Genomic DNA, 19,690 nt, shown 5'->3' with positions numbered 1-19,690 from the left:
GCATCCTATAAATTTACGGAGACCCGTTTGATTTAATCAGTGATCAGATAAAGTACTGTTTAAAAAATACTTCTCCAAATCAAGAGAGAGGTATATATTTAAAAGTCAACAATGCTCAGAAGGTGTTATTGTTTTGATCTTATCTGTCCCCCAAAGATCCTAATGTTGAAGTTTTGGTCCCCAGTTCGGGCTACTACTATAAGTGGTAGAACATTTAGGGCCTAGTGGGAGAAAGTTACATCACTGGGGCAGACCCTCTAGAAGAGACACCAGAATCTCAGTCCCTGAGCCTCTCTCTCTGTTTCCCAGCTATGAAGGGGTGGACAGGTCTCCTTTGCCAGGTGCCCCTGCCATTTTTCTATTGTATGAATGTAACATCTGTACCTTCTGTCCCATCTATATCCACAGAATATTCCTGACTGTTAACGACTGGTCTTAGTGAACAACAAAGAGACAGAAAATGAACTCTACCCTAGGCTGGAAGCTGTCGGATTTCAGAACACAAAACAGAGACGTGGTAAGTTATGTAGCCTATGTTTGTCCTCAGTCTTGATGTTATTGATATCTCTTGGGACCGAATATATCAAACTGAGAAAACTTCTTCTCTTTCTCTTTAAAAAATTTTTTTTTAAAAATTTTTTTCCAGTCCTGGGGCTTGAACTCAGGTCCTAGGCACTGTCCCTGAGCTTCTTTTGCCAAGGTGAGCACTCTCCAACTTGAGCTACAGAAGTTTATTGGAGATAAGAGTTTCACGGAGTTTCTTGCCCGGGCTGGCTCCAAACTGTGATCCTCAGATCTCAGCCTCCTGAGTACCTAGGATTACAGGTGTGAGCCACCAGTGCCTGGCTAGAAAAGAAAATCTTAAACTTGTACTAGGAACATAAATATATGGGTTAATAGCCACTCCCCACAAAGAAAACCCAAACATACATTGTAACCAGAAAAAAACACCAGTTGATGTATTATTCAGAATGAGATCTAATGATCAAATTTGAATTCATATGTCTAGAACTATGCAGAAACATATGACTTGAACATTGTAGACCAAATATTGGCCCCCAAATACTTCATGTTTTAACATTTAATTTGATTCAGATGGACCTCTTATTTTGGGGGGGGGGTGTCTAAAAATGTGGAAAAAGCTGCAGAGTATTTTTTTCTCTCTCAGTAAGAGTTCAACAGTACAAAGGAATAGAATTCCTAGTAGGAATATTGTATTTACACTTTCATGGAGATGACAAAGACAGAAGGATGTAGGAACAACTTGCAAACAAACGTGTGGCTGGTGTTGAGTTCTGCCTGCCCTGCCCCATCCCCCTTAATGAGAGAGCATGAGATTGCTTACCTTCACATTTTTGGGACACTTCATTAAATTTGTGTCCAGCAGGGCACTTGCACTCAAAAGACCCAACGGTATTAATGCAATTTCCACCTTGACAGAGTCCAGGGATGGCCTGGCATTCATCCACATCTGTCAAATTTTGCAAAAGACAAAGATTCATATAAAATTTAGTTACATAAGAAAATACGCTCATTTGTCCACAACTCCATTACCGTGTTTATATCAATGTGTGTGGGATCACACTTGGAATATGATAAGACAAACTACTTCTCATAATTACAGAATACAAAGTAGTTACTAACACAGCGAGGCAAGGAAATTCTATTTTTTTTTTTTTTTTTGGGTCAGTCGTGGGGTCTGAATTCAGCCTGGGCGCTGTCCCTTAGCTCTTCAGCTCAAGGCTAGCGCTCTACCACTTGACCCATAGCACCACTTCCGGCTTTTTTCTGCTTATGTGGTGCTAAGGAATCGAACCCAGGGCCTCATGCATGCAAGGCAAGCACTCTACCACTGAGCCACCTTCCCAGCCCTCTATTTTTTTTTAAGTATTCTTCAGTTTCCTACCTTGTATCCTCTCTCATGCAGAGGAGGATATTTCTATAACTTGTGAGTTTCATTTCATATGCAGCAGAATGTAAGAGTACCATGAACAAGGCCTTTATTTCCTCTCTGCCATTCACCTCCAGATTGGTAGTAATCATAAGACTTATTCAAGAAATCCTTAAACATTAAAATGTAATATAATCTACAATATGACAGCCTTTAAGTGTTGTACTGAACGGCTTACTTAAAACAAAATTTGTGTCAGTTCCCTCAGACTATATACGCTTGGCCTTGGAAATGTCTCATGCAGTAAACATTAAATATCTCAGAAAATCAGGGTTTCCTCAGTCTGGCCCAGGCCTCGGCTCTAGTCCTATTTCATTGGCTGAGCAGCTATGAGAGGGCACCTTCTTAAAAGTAAGTCTCCAACACAAAACTCAAGTCCCTGCATACTTCTAGACCATTCTATGCAACCTCTCTGATCTCATCTCTCACTTTCCTCCCTCCCTCACTACTCTCTTACCACATAGATGGTCTTCTTAAAGCACATCAGACACACCAAGACACGTCTGCCTCTGAGTTTTGTAGTCGTAGGTCCTCTGCCTGGAATGTTCTCTCCAGAACACAATGGGGTTCATTCTGTCCCACCTCTCAGTCCCTGACCGGTGCCCCCTTCAGCCATGAGCTCTTCTCTGGCCACTTTAATAGAAACATCTGGTGCCCTGGCCTGTACTGTCAAAGGATCTCATAACAGTTTTGTTTCATGCACTGTCCATAACAAAGGTTCCAGAGCCTAGGACTCTGTTCTCTTTGTTGGGTGCTCTAGCCAAGCATCTGGGGACCCACCTGTGGTTCAATGTATAATCCCAACTACTAGCCTTTCCAGAACAAAACGAATCGTCCCAGCTGTAGAGACTAAATCTAGGTGTACATTCTTTCCTTCTCTTCAGACATGACAGGGAAGAGACTATTTGATAAAGTGCTCTCAGTGAGAATCTAATGTGTTTTTTTTCCTGGATATTGAGTATTCTTCTAGAGCTCTGGAAAGCCAGTGTCCTTTTTAACTTCACTCTTAAGTCAGTGAAGCAACAGAATGACTGCCATTCGTAGGATCTCAACATTCCTTGTTGAGAAACGTCAGCGTGCAGTGAAAGAGGCACTTAAAGCAGAGCCATTTATTTTGGCATGCAAGTGTCACTTCCTGTTTCCAAGGACTGCTCTGACCCACAAATGAATGACTATATTGAAATATAATTGGATTAGGTTTCATAGTCCATTTCAGTTTTGCCTTAGAGCAGAATTTTCCATTCTCTTGATAGTTTGAATATGTTTATTATGTTGTTTGAAATCGTGGTTTCACAGACTGAACAAATCTTGATGTTTAGAAGGCAAGAGAAAATATACAAGAGGTCAGCTCTCCATTGGTTCATGTACAAAGACCATAGACATGAGAAGCCCGCTATGAACCCATTTGTCCACCGCCCCTCACATCTGCCAAGGCGGGCAGAGACCAACAAGAGACAGCCCTGAGATGATAGTATGTTGGCCCCAAACCAAACAACACCCAGACGAATTTCATTCTCCAAGTGGCAATATAAACTACTAATTTTGTTCACAAATTGTCTTATTTTCTTTTTAAAGTCTTTCTTGGTGGGTATACCGAATAGCAGCCAGGAAAGAACAGGAAGCGTATGTTGGCCAAATCCAGATTGTACGAAACAAATCACCAAGTAAGGAATAGTCAAATTATCCCTTTCCCTTTTTCTTCTCTTTCCCTTGCTCCTGTGCACACCTGAACATCTGACCATGAATTTGTGGACAGAGAACTGGGCACTAGAGACCTTCGTTTTACATCATTGTCAGCCAGTTCATGGGCCTTCGCTAACTTCAAAATACAGCGACTGACAATTCTTCACTGGAACTTTCTGCCTCTTTACTCTTGATTTTACTTTACTCTGTTTTACTTTAACTTTTGTTTTTATAAAATTCTACAGTCAATCCTTGGATAGTTCCAGGGTTTCAAAGTAACTTCGTGCTGCTCCTGATATGCAACATTATCTGTTCGGGGGGGAGAGGGGACATGCAAAGATGTTGTATGTGATACACACACACACAAAAAAAAACCAGCCACTCAGCACCACATAAACAGAAAAAGCCGGAAGTGGTGCTGTGGCTCCAGTGGTAGAGCGCTAGCCTTGCGCTGAAGAGCTGAGGGACAGTGCCCAGGCCCAGAGTTCAGGCCCCATGACCAGCAAAAAAAAAAAAAAAAAAAAAAAACAACAACAGCCAGCACAAAGAGTATCCGAAGTGGAATTTACTGGAGTATAATGCAATGAAGGCCCACAAAGTTGTGTGACCAAGGCCAAAATCTGGGCTCGTGCAGGATATTTTTAGAACGAACATACAGAGCACAGCCAAACTGTTATCTATTTGCCTCACTAAAGTGTATCCTGAGTTTTCTGAAAATATTGTTAATTGTCTTTTTTAAAATGTGCGGAGGGCAGCAGGGATGACCTGGGAGTTTTCAGTCCCATCAGTTTAGCAGGAAGCTGCCTCTGCTCCCTTCCTCTTGCTTCCTGCCAGATATCTAGACAACGAAAGAATTTGTACAGCTGGAGGAACTAGAGCAAACGCCAAAAACAAAGGAAGGGTTTCTAGGAGGCAGAAGAAGGGAGCAGGCAACATCTGGGGATATTTAAAAGTGTGAAACCAATTCTAATTTATTTCTGACTTATAAAAAAATATGCATAATGTAGCATGTCAAATGTCGAGAGGAACAATTTACTTCAGGTCAGTTAAGTGCCAGCCATGAGATGTAGGAACTCTTAACAGTTTCAGAGGCAAGGATGGGGGGGGAAAATGAAAAAACAACATAACAATAACCACCTTGTTCTCCAATCTTGCTTTGTGTCCCTATCCTCTATCAAGACACAGCATGACTGTGAGCCCTGGAGTCAGAGGTACAGAAAAACACTTCTGAGGCTTTGGGGAAAACTACTGGCAAGGAAAAGCCAATCAGGCTGGGTACTGGTGGCTCATGCCTTTAATCTTAACTCCCTCGGGAGGCTGAGACCTGAGAATGGTGATTCGAGGCCAGCCTGGGCAGACTAATTGAATTAGAGAGAGTCTTCAACTCACCAGCAAGAAGCTGGAAGTGGAGATGAGGCTGAAGTGGTAGAACACCGGCCTTGAATGAAAAAGCCACACAAGGGCACAAGGCCCTAAGTTCAAGCCTCAGAAGGGTACCAAGGGGAGGTGGGGGGGGGAGGGGCAAAGCCAAATGAGACTTCAGCTGTGTCTTATGAGCCACGGTCCTGAAGTCATGCAGTTAGTCACATTGGAGGTTTGTCTCTAACACAGGTTTTTCATTCTCCCTAAGTTCACTGAAGAACGGCTCTTTGGGGCAAGTCAGTATCCAATAAATAACTGATCACACTGAAGCTTTACCTTGACATGCTCCTGTGCGGATGTTTGGAATGAAGCCACGGCGGCAGGGGTGAGGCTGGGCAGGGCACATCTCGCAGGGGTGGCCCCAGGCTCGGCCCACGGTGGCACAGCAGAGAGTTTTTGTGCACACGATCCCGCTGAGCTGTCCCTGGCACATCTGGTTGCTGACCACAGTGAAGCAAGGACCTGTTCTGTAATCTAAAAAGAAAGAACAACAATCCCATCAAAGTCTAGAAAAGCGGGGAGCTGTGCTCAGAGGGCAACTCCTGTACCCCATCTGTCTTCAGAAAGTAGACTTCTGTAAGGGAAACAAGTACTAGTGACTTTGGTAGTCAGCCTTATAGTCTCTACCTCTGAACCCCATTTTCTTCATCTTCAGAAAGGAAGACCACCAGTTCCTATCCACTCTGAAGATGCATGCAACGATGAGAGGAACTCAGGAAAAATGCTTTGACAGTAAATTTGCTGTACAAATGTTAACATTGGGATGTTACCGAAACACTCAAGAAAATGTATTTCAGCCCCTATGAGCATCAGACAACACTGGTCACAAGAGCTAAAAACTGAAGACAACTCACGTGTGTCCATCAACTAACAAACTGATAAAGAAAATTTGGTAGATGCATATTGTGAAATGCTATTCAGCCACAAAAAGGGTAAAAATGCTGTCATTGGCAGCAGTATGGATGGAACTGGAGATCATTATGTTAAATGAGCTAAGTCAGGAACAGAAAGACATGATCTCACTCCTGTGGATTTCAAAAAGCTGATCTCATAGGAGTTAAGAGTAGAATGGGCGGGTACCAGGCAGAGTGGAAGGAAGGGAAAGATAGGGGAGGTTATCAACACATGCTAAGTGGAAATTAGGAACGAGTAGTTTGGGTGTGCTTTTATAGAGTAGGCTGGTTACAGGTAATAATAATGTTCTGTATTCTTCCACATCTGGGGGGAAAAAAGTGTATTGGAAGTAAGGATAAATATTTTAGGAGACAGATTTATTTAGAATAAATCATGTATATAGCTATTGAAACAAGATGTTAACTCATTTATATGTGCCATTTTTATGGCTCTGAGTATCAGTTAAAAATAAACTTAAATGACAGAAAGAGAGAGAGAGAGAGAGAGAGAGAGAGAGAGAGAGAGAGAGAGACTAAACTTCTGCCTTCATAGAGCTTATAGGCTCTTGCTTATAGTTTGGAAAAAGTAAAGAATTTCAAAACTTGAAATAAGTTGTACAACCACCTCCTGGGAGGTGTTTTGTTTGAACAAAAGAAATGGTTATCTGGTTTGGTTTTGATTTGATATATCTTATTTCAAATACAAATATAAACAATTATTTTGAAAAATGTACTTATGCAAACAATAGGGTTTTAACATAAGGAGTGAGATGGTTGGTGTAAATTGATTCTAATTCTCCATTGTTATAGTACATAATGTTCAGTGTTGGTTACTGATGCATTCTTTTGGGAATTATAAATGTTGAATTCAAACAATAGCCATCAGGACTTCCTTCCTTCCTTCCTTCCTTCCTTCCTTCCTTCCTTCCTTCCTTCCTTCCTTCCTTCCTCCCTCCTTCCCTCCTTCCCTTTTCTTTTCTTTTCTTTCTTTTTGTCAGTTGTGCACTTGAACTCAGGGCCTGGGTGCTGTCCCTGAGCCTCTTTGTGCTCAAGGCTAGCACTCTACCACTTGAGCCCCAGTACCACTTCCAGTTTTTGAGTGGTTCATTGGAGATAAGAGTCTCATGGGGATTTTTCTTCCCTAGCTGGCTTCAAACTGTGATCCTCAGATCTCAGCCTCCTGAGTAGGTAGGATTTCAGGCGTGAGCTACTAGCACCCGGACAGCCATCAGAATTTTTATGAATTTTTTTTTTAATCTCAAGGTGATCATGTGTGTAAGATTACAAAATTACCACGGTGTGACTTTTTAATTAGAAAAATAAGTATAACTGTCTACCTTAGAGATAGAAAAGGCAGAAGAAGAGATGGGAAGTGGGAATGTGGTACAGCATGGTGGATTTGTTCAAAGTACACTCTGTGCACAGTATGAAAATATCACAGTGAAACCTCCTCATATTACAAACTTATGTGAACCCAAAAATGAAAAAGAAAGAAAATCTTTCTATGTTAGTAATGAGGAAGAGGATTTGGGTTTATTCCTTTCTTCCCTGCTAATTTACTGAGACATGTGCAGTTGTGTCAACCAAACATATTAATGTTAGCACGCCATTTTCAATCTTTTCTGGAAAAAGCACAATGGAACATGAATTTTAATTTACGGTCCTCTCTTCAACACTGCTAGGATTTGGCTTTCCTCCTGTTTTCCAATATGCTCTGTGGAATCATCATATATAAAAAAAAAAAAGGATTAAAAAAAAACCAGAGAAGATGCAAATCTGGTGTTTTGTAAGCAGTACCAGCAAAACTCAGGCCTACCACAGAATGCCAAGAAAAATTCAATTCTGTCCTAATACAGGTTCATGACTTCAGATGTGAATTCCTTGTTGGAATAGCTTTGTACAAGGAAAAATAAGTCTTGAGATGTTTCCAAGGTCAATCATGTCTTGCTCTCTGGTGTCAAGGTAAATAAACAGAGTAGGGATATCCTTTGCTAACTCTGACGACATACATTAGCCATTTCTGCAAGCCATGGTGATGTATCTTTATTTAATATATGGGATACTTTGCAAACATTTAACTGTATAGAACAGAGTCGCTGGACTTCACATATTTCCAGCCCACATACTGATTACTACAGACACTGCCATTTTGCACGTTTAGAAGAGCTGGCTTAGCAGATTAGCAAGTGAAGATAAATAGACTTGAGGTCTCTATTTTCAACAGAGAATTGCTCACTGCAGAGAGGGGCATAATTTGAATGGAACACATTTGGGTCTAAAAATCTCTTGGAAGGTAAAAAGCTGTGCTAATGTGGCTTTCTTTCACATACCATTCTCATTTGGCAGTTCATACTTGGTCCTATGCTTCATTTAGTTTGTCAAAGTAATGCTGTTTTTAGCTTAATACGCCAACCATAGAAAGAATCTGTCCACACTCCCAATTCCTTACTAATAATCTAATTATGTATAATTAAGTCTCATAGCACTTATGTGATAGGATGCTAAAGAACAAACCGTTTTTTATTTCCTTTTCTTTTCAGATGGTCCTAGCACTAGACTGGGAATAAACTTAATCCAATGCTTGCATAAAGTCTGAGTCATTGTTGGCGCCCACCTAAATCGCCAGTTTTAATGTAATTAAACTATAGTATTAGAAAGTCTTTCTATTTGTAAATTGTTCTTCAGTCAGTTCCTTATAAGATCTAGGGCGTCGGGCCAAGTTTTTCTAAAATTAAAACCTAATTTTAATTGTTTTTAACTGGCTTAGTTTAGTGTGGCCAGTTCATGGGAAATTCTGCCTCTCCTCGTTCCCATTCTGAGTGGTTAGATCAAGGATTGCTTTCCAGTCCCTTCAGATTTGCCCTCCAGAACTGGGTTCTGTCTGCGTCTCTACAAGCCTCAGATCCTCGACGCATTCCCGGGCCTGCAGCTCAGAATGCTGTAGCCTCGAGCGTGATTTCACTTTCATTCATAATCACACTTCACCCCAAAGCAAAAGCACCATTCACAGGGAGTGCTCTGTGGTACTCCCAATCCTGGCCACTCCCACCCAGTCATCCAACCACAAACTGCAGGAGAGTACAAGGATATAATTTTGGGCACTAGGCACCAATTATCTTAAATCCTTCTTTTTATAAAAATTACAAATTAAAGAATGAGATATCAATTTCTCCGTGACAGGGAAGGTCACAGACTGTTTATTTCTCCCAGGTAGGTTGGCCAATGGGATTTTAATTCAACTCTCAGAAGGAAGAGTTCAAAGCATTTTTCGCCTCAAGAAAATTAAAGCCCAGAAACTCTATTATCATAATCAGTCCCATACCTCCTGTTACTTCTTTTTCCTGTGATTTTTCAACCTCAGGACATCCTGGAATCACCAGGGAAACTTTTGCAAAGTGTGGATGCCCAAGCCCTACCTCCATCCCCTCCAGGACTCCTCCTTGGAATATTATTCACTAGGTATAGCAGGTGACACCAGAGCATCTGCTGTTGCTAAAGCTCCCCACTGTGACCCCAACAGAGGACTGAAAGTTGTCCCTCTCTTTTTTTCCTCCTCCTCCTCCTCTTCCTCCTCCTCTTCCTCCTCCTCCTCTTCCTTCCTCTCTCTCCCTCCCTCTTTCTCTCTCTTCTTTCTTTCACTAAGGAATACTTATGGCTCCAGGATTAATTGAAGATGTGCATAAGATGTTTATCTACCTGATAAATTCAAAGGTCTAAACTTTATACATTAAATAGTCCAAAAACCCAAACTGCTACCTCTCAACACAAACCCAGAGTCTTTCATCTAGGACTGACATTCTAATCAAGGCAAAAATAATACCCCTGTCCTCAGTATTGCTCTATTACTAGATACTGCAGCGTGTCCTGTATTAATTACAGTATAATAAACTATACTGTCAACTCACCAACTAAACAGCGAAGGCCAATATTTCCAAAGAGAGCTCACCCTCTCCTTTCCTGCCCTAACAGCTAACTGAATTCCATTTCCAAGCTCTCTTCTGATTTCTCAGAGCACATGCACATATGTGTCACATCACCATCATGAACTCTCAAGTCCAGCCTCTTCCTTCAGCTAGAACCCAGGATTTCCTGGGTTCGGTCTCCATTTGCAATCGAAAGACCATGATCAAAATTTACTAAATTGTGATATGCAAAAATATTCTACTTAAGCCACTCTGTCTAAAGCATGGATTAATTGTGAGATAAACATGATCATCACTACACTATGAACAACACAGCACCGTTTAACTATAATGAAATGTTTTACTTTTTAAAATTTACAGCCAAATGCCAGTAGCTCAAATCTGTAATCCTACTCAGGAGGATGAGATCTGAGAATCATGGTTTGAAGTCAAGCTAGGTAGAAAAAACTATGAGACGCTTCTCTCCAATTAACTCGCAAAAAGCTGGACGCAGAGTTGTGACTCAAGAGGTGCAGCACTATGCTTGAGCAAAAAAGCTAAAGGACAGCACCCACGCCCTGAGTTCAAGTTCTAGTACTAGCACCAAAGGAAAATAATATTAGACACCAAGCATGAGTAAGCACAAAACTATTCTTATGCTAATACTTTTTTTTCTTGAGGCTTCAACTTCTTTAATTCATAAGTTAAACCTATTACCACTATATAGGTAAACATAGGTTTTATTCAAAACTACAGATACAAGGTGATTTATTGAACATCATTTAATCTAACGTGCAGACTAAGCAGTTCACCAGAATCTAGGCTGTAGTTCTGCAGGACCTGATTACATGTGGCAGAAGTTCAAGTAGAGAAAATTGCTACCACATTTTATTCTGCTCTGCGATGAAGAAAACAGTAAGAAATCATGTTCAGGGTAAGAGAATATCTCGTTTTCAGACAATCATTTACCTGTCATTATTTGTTCCTTCGCTGCAAATCTTACATTACTGACTTTCACGTTTTTCCTCTAAGCTATCTCTAAATTATTTTTACTAGGAAAAAGAGGAGGGGTGGAGAAAGGGTAGAAGTCAAACCTTGAGATGTGTGACATGTTTACCACCAAGACAATAAAATCATAGAAATGCCTTCATGTTCAATGGTTTATAAATTTTACTTTAAAGAACTAGTTGGCTCTGATGGTGCCATGTTCCATCCAATTCTGTCCTTTCCCCGATGAACAGAGGCTACTAAAACAAGTGTCATCAAACAATTCAGTTTAGTTGTCTTGTTACAGTTTCTTCCAACCATTGAACATGAAGCAGTCTCTATAATTCAAAAGCAAGAACAGCAGTATCTCAGTCAAGCTAGCTATCTAGCTATCTACTTTATCTATCTATCTATCTATCTATCTATCTATCTATCTATCTATCTATCTATCTATCTATCTATCTATCTATCTATCTATCTATCAATCTATCTGTTATCGATGTATATACTATCTATGTAGCAGGTCTGAATTTAAGAGTCTTGTGGTCCCTAGACTGGTGATCTTCCATATGAACCACAGTTCTAGTCCTGCTTTTCTATTGGTTATTTTGGAGATAAAATCTAGCAAACTTTAAAATCCAGCCTGGGCTCAAACAGCAGTCCTCCAGATCTCAGCCTCCCAAGTATCTGAGACTACAGGAGTGAGCCACTAGTGCCCAGCAAATCTTTGTCTCTTAAATCTTTTAATTTTGTTTTTTATTGTAAAAGTACTGTACAGAGGGGTTACAGTTACATGAGTAATGAGTCCATTTCCTATTGAGCACTGTTACCTCCTCCTTTGTTTTTCCCCTACCATCCCTTCCCTCCCCACCTCCCCAACTCCTCCCTTCCCCCCTGCCACCCCAAGTTGTAAAGTTCATTTTCAATATAGTGTCTTGTACATCTCATTGTTACAATGGGTCAACCTGTATCTTTATTTCAGCATTTTATTATTTCCAATCTTAAATCTTTATATCTTTTGGGGTTTTTTTTGGTCGGTCGTGGGGCTTGAACTCTGCACTTGGGCGCTATCCCTGCACTCTTCAGTTCAAAGCGAGCGCTCTACTACTTGAGTCACAGCACCACTTCCAGTTTTCTAGTGGTTTATTGGAGATGAGTGTCACAGACTTTCCTGCCTGGGCTGGCTTTGAACTGCGATCCTCAGATCTCGGCTTCTGAGTAGCTGGGATTATAGGTGTGAGCCACGGACGCCAGGCTAAATCTTTATATCTTAAAGGTACCTTGTAATATTGCTTCCCTCCTCCCCCCCCTCAATTATAAGCTTCAGATGAATTAGAAGAGAGAATAAGAGAAACAGAAACCCCTCTGGGCTTCTTCTGTAGCTGGCTATAGGACTATTTACTGAAATGGGAAAAGGGGAAAACCAGACTTTAACTATTAAACACCTTCACAGTATAGGATCTAGTATAAGATCCCTGATTGGAATTGATGAAAAGATTTCTTCTGTAATACTTGATGCTATCAACCAAAACAACAAAAAATACTGTGTAATAATGCATTTCTATCTTGGTCTGTGTATTTTTTCTTTTTCATTAAATTCCTTGTCATTCCTGGCCTCTTTATGAGCAAGCATGTACTCATATCATATACCAGCATTTACATAATGTTATAGGTGAGACTGTTCCTTCAACCAGGCCTGGCCAATTCTCACACAAACCTGATCAGTGAAATGTGAGGGAATCCTGGTGTGGTGGGTGGGATTTGCCTCCAAAGGAAGTGCACTGCTGCTTTCAGAAAAATGATAGGGCACAAGGATCCACAAGACTGCCTGTCCTGAGTTCCTTCTTCAGGAAATACATACATACCACACTCCCGTGGTATCATCAGTGCTCAAAGATCTGGCAGAAACCTTCTGGCAAGTTCAACCATTCATCCTCACAATTGAGAAATGTCTCATAGGAATACGGACTTTCTTGAGCTGGGAAGGTGGCTTAGTGGTAGAGTGCTTGCCTTGCATGCATGAGGCCCTGGGTTCAATTCCTCAGCACCACATAAGCAGAAAAAGCCAGAAAATGGCACTGTGGCTCAAGGAATAGGGCGCTAGCCTTGAGCTGAAGAGCTGAGGGACAGTGCTCAGGCCCAGAGTTCAAGCCCCATGACTGACAAAAAAAAAAAAAAAAAAGGAATATGGACTTTCTGTAACAACAAAAATGGTAGTGAGGTCGCTTATGCATATTGGTTGGCAAGTGTTAATTCTAGAATTGGCTATTTAGCTATTATACATTTGCTTATGGGTGTGAAGGGGCCATCGGTTACTCTGTATTCTCTCTTTCCCTTCCTTCCCATTCATCTCTCTCTTTCTCTCTCTCTCACACACATCTACATGCACATACACGCATTTCATAGGAGCAACTAGCATACTATCAAGTAGTTCTCAAGGTGGCCCTTCTAGTACCAGAACTTTGGAAGAAAGTGTCTGGTGAATGAAAATTTCCTGAGACTGTTTCCAATTCCAGGTTTGGCACTGAACTCAACTGAAGAGCACAAGTAGGCAGACAGTCCAAGCATTACTCAGAACATGTGAGTGAACTCTGCAAAAGACGCTCAGAAGCTAGAGGATGGGAAGAGGCAGCAATACATCCAAACCCAAGGATGTAGATTCGATTAGTTAACAAAAGCAGATTCCTGAGAACAATCTATACGTGCTCGGTTATCAAGATATTTCCAAGAGACCAGAGCCCAAAAGACTTTGAACTCCATCCATCTCGAAGACCCGATACTTAGAGAAGGTGTCACTACTAATGCAATCATGGCGGCCTCTTGAAAACCTTACTATGAGAGTGATTACTACACAGATCAACAACTGCAAACACACATATCTAGCTCTTTGGAATCAATAGTCATGTCCCCGACATCCCCAGGTAAGAGCTAAATAGTAATATTACAGAATAATACGCACATGAGGCAATCTACTTTTGTAGCTCATTTTTGCTCCGTGCAGTCAGTAGGAGAGTGGTGTAGGGCTCAGAAACTTATATATGTTACAAAACTGGGAAAAATTTAACCTTGTTCCTGAGGCCATATGGCCTACCACTCTTAAACCATTTGCTCTACAACATGAATAGGGGATGGGTTATTCTGATTTTACATTTGCTTGGCCAGACATTGGGATTTCGTCTATGACAGCTAGTTAGATGCATGTGGAAAGTGTATATGGCTAGGAAATAATAAGAGACAGCATTAAAAGTGGTTTAACATGCCCCAAGAGGCAAGCCAAACACCACAATTTTCCCCAACTGTGGAAGAAAAAACAACTTGAGCTTAGCTTTTTGGATATATTAACAGGTCTAAGTTGTTACTCCCTTGGATATTCACAAAGCATGTTAGCATTAATTAAAATTGAATTTTCCAAACCTTTCACAGTACAAATTAGAAATATAAAAATATCAGTGGCCTTGGAAAATGTTAAAACTCAATCCACATCATATTCCTTATCTTGGGATTTAACTACTGATACTCAAACTCACAACTTGTGCACAGAGCAAGTGTTCTTAGGTTTAAGATTGGGAAAGCAAGAGAAAACATGGCTCCAGAAGGAGACTGGACTGGGAGGGCATCTGGCCTGCGGTAACACCTGCTGCACTCCCTGCCCTTGAGCTCCTTAGGAAGCAAGGTGTTCTGGGTTCATTTTCTTCAAGTGTTTTCATGACTTAAAACAAGCCATTTAACTTAAGCCAGTGTAGAACTTTTTTTTTTCCTTTTGGAGGAAGGGCAAGCACAGCTGTCATCAGATTCCTAGTATCCACGTGCCAAAAAGAGGTAATAAAGCTTGGGCACCATTGAATAATTAGTAAGAGTGTGGCACCGCTTAGATAAGTTGTCAAGGTCTCTTGGAAAGCAGTGTATATTCTTTTCATTCTCAAAGGACAGTAATACATAAACAAAATGTCTCCCAGTGAGGAACACAAGACGAACAGAAACCATTCCAGTTCTCCTTACTATTATAAGCTAAAAGAGAGAGCCCCAGCAAAGCCGCATGAAAGCAGTCAGAGTTTCTTTTACACTCACTATCCACACTCAGTTCTGTTGGAGACACTGGGAGATGGATGTTGTTGTCCTTTGACAACAGTGTGTGTGTGTGTGTGTGTGTGTGTGTGTGTGTGTGTGTGTATGTGTGTGTGTGTGTGTGTGTGTGTGTGTGTGTGTGTGTGTGTGTGTGTATGTGTACATGATTCAAAAGATATTGTATTAAGAAATTGCATTTCTGGGGTTTTTAGGTAGTCTGCATTTGTAAAAGCAAGAAGATCAAGAAGGTCAAATACATAAACAAATTTCATGCAAATGCAAATGAGGATGTCAGGTATCATGCCTTCATCATTTATAGTCTGAAAAATCCACTTAATTTTCCTTCCTAGCCAGCAAGTGGGTAAGATGTCTACTCTTGGGATATGACGGCTCTGACAATTTGCCTTCATTCACTTCTCTGACATACACAAAGTCTTTTCATTAAGTCAACATAGAACTGGTCAGATGCATTCCTACCATCAGCCCTCATTTGTAAAATCCATCCCATATCTGAAAATAAGCTTGCGAATATCTCTATCAGATGATGATGTTTCTCTATTCTATTTTCAAAACACTAGATATAATTTAAATGTGACACACCACCAAATACTTCCCTCACCTGGAAATTAAAAACAAAACAAAACTATCCCTTCCCCTAGGTTCTCAAATATTACATATTTAATATATTGCCATCACAGTCATAAGGATACACAAAAAATAGAGTTGACATATAGGAAAAAATGGAATTCTGGATCTATTCCCAAACAGTGGCTAATTTCAAACTATGTCAGTTATTAAGAATGGATTACAAAGAACGCAAAGAAGCATGTAGATGTCTATGAGGTTTCTGAGGTTTGAGTGGTAGACAGCGGAAGAAAGGTAATGGTTGCAGTCACAGAAGTAGAGGGATTTATCCAATCTTTCTCTAAGGTAACAGAAATAGTACTCGAGGTGATCTCACATGGCTTATACAGCAATACAAACAAAGTCTTAAGTATAGAATCCATTGTTTGGGTTTAGGAGAAGGGAAAGGAAAGATTAGTCGATGAACTATTACAGTTTTCTCCCTAACTCCCTTCTTTTTATTCTGGAAGTGTGAGATGGACTTTTCCCCACCCCTTCAATCCCAGATGTTGTTGTTAATTTGAAAAGATCCAACTAGACTTGGAAAGTCTTCTGATGACAAGTCTGATTTGAGAGAAATGTTGAGCTCTTTAATACAGGAAATTCCCTAATTATGAGCTGGTTGGGCTTCAAACGTTTATGTATAAGATGAGTATTGGAATCTCTCATTTTAGAATTGGACCAAAACATACAGAAGAAGGGGAACCATGTGGACATGTGTGTCGCACGGCTGCTGGCTGTTTTCATGTGCTGTCTCCCTGAAGTCTCACAAATCTCTGAGGGAAATGTATTCCCCATTTTATAAAAGAAGGAACTGGAATACAGTTAACAAGTTTTCTCAAGGTTGTACAAAGAGTTAATGGCAGATGAAAATTCAAATTGGGATGTTTCTGGTGGCAAACTGCTCTCAAACTTACTGAACTGTTCTCCCAAAAGTAAATTAGAACTAAGGAGAAGTGATTTTTCTCAATGCCACCAAACAAATTAATGGCATGCTGAATTAGAACTCAGATCTCTCAAGTCTTAGATCTGGCCCTGTCTATTCTTTCCTCCCTCCTGTTTGGTCTCACTTTCTGCCATCATACACTGCAGGATTAAGTCCTGGCTCTTAGAATTAAAACAATTCTTGTGTTACCTTAAAGTTCTTGTTCCTGAGCTTCTAAATCTTTAGCTATATTTAAACCCCTTGTGTAGTGCTGGATATTTGCATAAAATGCAGATTCATCCACTTTTATTTTTTTAAATTTCTTTTATTCATTTATTTTTAATTTTTGTCAGTAGTAAGTCTTGAACTCTGGGCCTGGGCGCTGTCCCTGAGCTCTTTGGCTCAAGGCAAGCACTCTACCACTTAAGCCACAGTGCCACTTCCGGTTTTCTGGTGGTTCATCGAAGATAAGTGTCTCACGGACATTCCTGCCGGGGCTGGTTTTGAACCACGATCCTCAGATCTCAGCCTCCTGAGTGGCTAGGATTCCAGGCATGAGCCACCAGCGCTAGCCAATTTTGTTTTTATAAATATATTCACCCCGAATCATGTGAACACAAAGGCAATTTTGATGTCAGTTAAGTTTTTTTTTTAAAAACCTACGTGCTAAAGTTTACATCTGAGGTTGCCTCTCTAGGGAGAAGTAGGAAATAGGATGGGAAGCCCAGATGTTCTAGTATTTAAGGTGGGTGAGGTGTGTGACGCATATGCAGCATGTCTTCTTTAAATACATGACACAGTGCACTGAGCAAAGTTATAACACGGAAAGGGAAGCCCTGAGTAAATCATGCGCACAGACTGAGCAGAGAGTCCTCGTGTACTCAAAACGATGAGTGAATCATTTCCTCTCTGGTCTCCATTTTTCTCTAGTAACAAGGTAATTTATAAGATAAAGTAGTGTTGGGTCAATCTCTCTTTCTATTCTGTGACAATCATACCCAAGCAGAAGAATTCTTTCTACCTAAGGCACCTCATTTGGCTCCTTTCCCAGATATCAGGCCATTAGATGGCCTGTATTGATAATACTATTCAAATAGAAGGTCAGGTTAAAATTATTAACGTGGTGAGTCCTATCCAGCATGCAAATGATGATGTGGAAATTTCACACCATGTTCTTTGATGCTTGTTCCCCTTTCCTATGTTCCCTCTTTCTGCCAAGACTGACTGTCCCAGCACTGAAATCCACGTTCAGTTAAAGTCTGCCATGCTAATCCCCACTGCTCATTACTGAGGATCACAGCCTCGCCAGCTCAGCGTGAGCTTCCAGAGCTCTGACCACCTCTGCAGATTTACCCACCCATATGTACATGGGCCAGAAATCTGGGAAAACATTGTTTCATGCTGGCATTGTCAGAATCACCCAACAATGTGTTTCACTGCCTCGTCCCAGAACGCCTTTTCCCCTTTAGAATCCCTCTGATCCTTCAAGACCAGCCTTAAATGCTGCATTGTGGGGGCGATGTTAAATAAAAACAAACACCTTCAGCTTCTGAACTTCCCTAGACAGGCCATCTAGCCCTGTGGTTTAGACTATATAAGACACAGCCTTCCAGGTATCAAATTCCTTAGAGGGAATTTTCACCTCTGAACTCTTGTCCTATACTTACAACTGCCAGGAACAGAAGACGCTCAATCTATGTTTGCACAGAAATCATGATTGCTTCACTTTGGGCCATGCACAACTACCAATAATTAGTCACATTCCTCAGATGAGCTCATGGGAGGTTAATGAGACAAGTTAGTTAAATCTCCAACTCAGCAGGTTATCAGAACTGAATGTACCCCAAGTCATCTAAAGCAAAGATAACAAGTTTTTGCTTCCTACATTTCTAGGAGAAGGCTCTGAAACTTTCCACTACCTATCCAACTCTGGCAAATAGCAACTTCTGTACTAAAAGTCCTTTCCAAAGTAATAATTTACCTCACCTCCACAAATACCTTATATTGCTGAAAAAATTGCTATAATTCTAGAGGAGTATGAAACATCAGTTTGTTTGTTTTTACACTCATGGATCAGACAGGCACAAGTCAATCACTCAAGGTTAGTGGCTTTTTTATATGATTGGAATCTTGATGATGTTTTGGAAGAGACTTTCATGATTCACCTTCAACTTCTATCCACTCACAGGATGAAACCACCATGAAATAGTGGTTAGAAAGAGGATTTAAAAATCAAACTTCAACCATGGCAGATTCAAATTCTGGCTAATGGCAGCCACATATAAGTTTGAAAGTGCTCCTAAGAAGAGGTTACAGTTTACTAAACAATCCCCTTAGATGAGTTTAAGTACAAATGAATCAGAACCATATGGGTTAAATTCCCCTTGAAATACTCATGGATTTAAAATTAAGTGGAAAAGTGGTTGGCACCGCGTAAGTTCCAAGCATCTGAAATGCAATTTGAAATCATTTTCCTTGAGACCTTACGAGAAGGATTCCCTGAGACCAAAATGCCTAGGTATGCTTGCAGAAATGACAGCTACTTCTCATGGTGAAGACAGTGAAGACGATAAACTCAGGCTAGGAACTCAGATGAGGCTAGGAACTCAGATGAGTGTGTTGTGAGTGAGTGCAAATTCTGCATATTACTAACATCACTGTGTCCTTGTGCAAGCTCAGTGATCTGAATCCTCTCGCGTGGACATCAGTAGTTTCTTAAAGGGATGTTGAGGTTTTAGGTGACAATATAATATGTTAAGTATCTTGTCCCATGCATAGTTCTTATCAGTGATTTTTTTTGAAAGTATACTCCAGAAAGGGTCTAAGAACAAGATAAAATTAAAGAAAAAAAAACTTCTTTAAGAAAAGAAGAGAGACAAGTAATAAACAGAGTTAGTAGTATGTTCTAACTTAATAGATTTTTAGAGTGGCCTTCTTGTGGGTGAATTGTACCAGGGAAGGAAGGCTCTGAGGAACCCCAGCTCAAGGATCACAGGTAAGCAGAGCACATGCTAAAGCTCTGCAGAGAGCTCCCGTGTTTTGTGGAGTCCGTGGAGGGGTATGTGAACACACCACGTGGAATCAGAATCTCCATTCATTCAAGAGTTTGTTGACCTTATGCAAATCCCGAACTTTCAGGATCAGAAAGACCCTTAGGCAACATCTGGTCTCAATTTTCTCTACAGATGAAAAACCCAAGGCTGGATGCGAAATGATTTGCCCAAGGTCATGTGGGTAT

General features: G+C 40.6%; 1 protein-coding gene across 2 annotated transcripts in view; it reads right to left on the bottom strand.

Annotated features, from left to right (window-relative positions):
* The window catches only part of Fbn1 (fibrillin 1), a 203,474-nt gene that overhangs the window by 110,746 nt on the left and 73,038 nt on the right, over positions 1 to 19,690 (bottom strand). For both annotated transcript variants that reach the window (XM_070026602.1, XM_070026603.1), the window contains 2 exons: positions 5,333 to 5,530; positions 1,346 to 1,471 (listed from right to left, as the gene is read on the bottom strand). In XM_070026602.1, the coding sequence (XP_069882703.1) occupies positions 1,346 to 1,471; positions 5,333 to 5,530 (324 nt within the window). The remainder of the gene's footprint in view (positions 1 to 1,345; positions 1,472 to 5,332; positions 5,531 to 19,690) is intronic.

The sequence above is a fragment of the Dipodomys merriami genome, unplaced genomic scaffold, assembly GCF_024711535.1.
Source record: "Dipodomys merriami isolate MVZ:Mamm:240054 unplaced genomic scaffold, mDipMer1.0.p SCAF_185, whole genome shotgun sequence".
NCBI classification, from domain to species: Eukaryota; Metazoa; Chordata; class Mammalia; order Rodentia; family Heteromyidae; genus Dipodomys; species Dipodomys merriami.
This window is presented reverse-complemented; position numbering and strand designations above follow the sequence as displayed.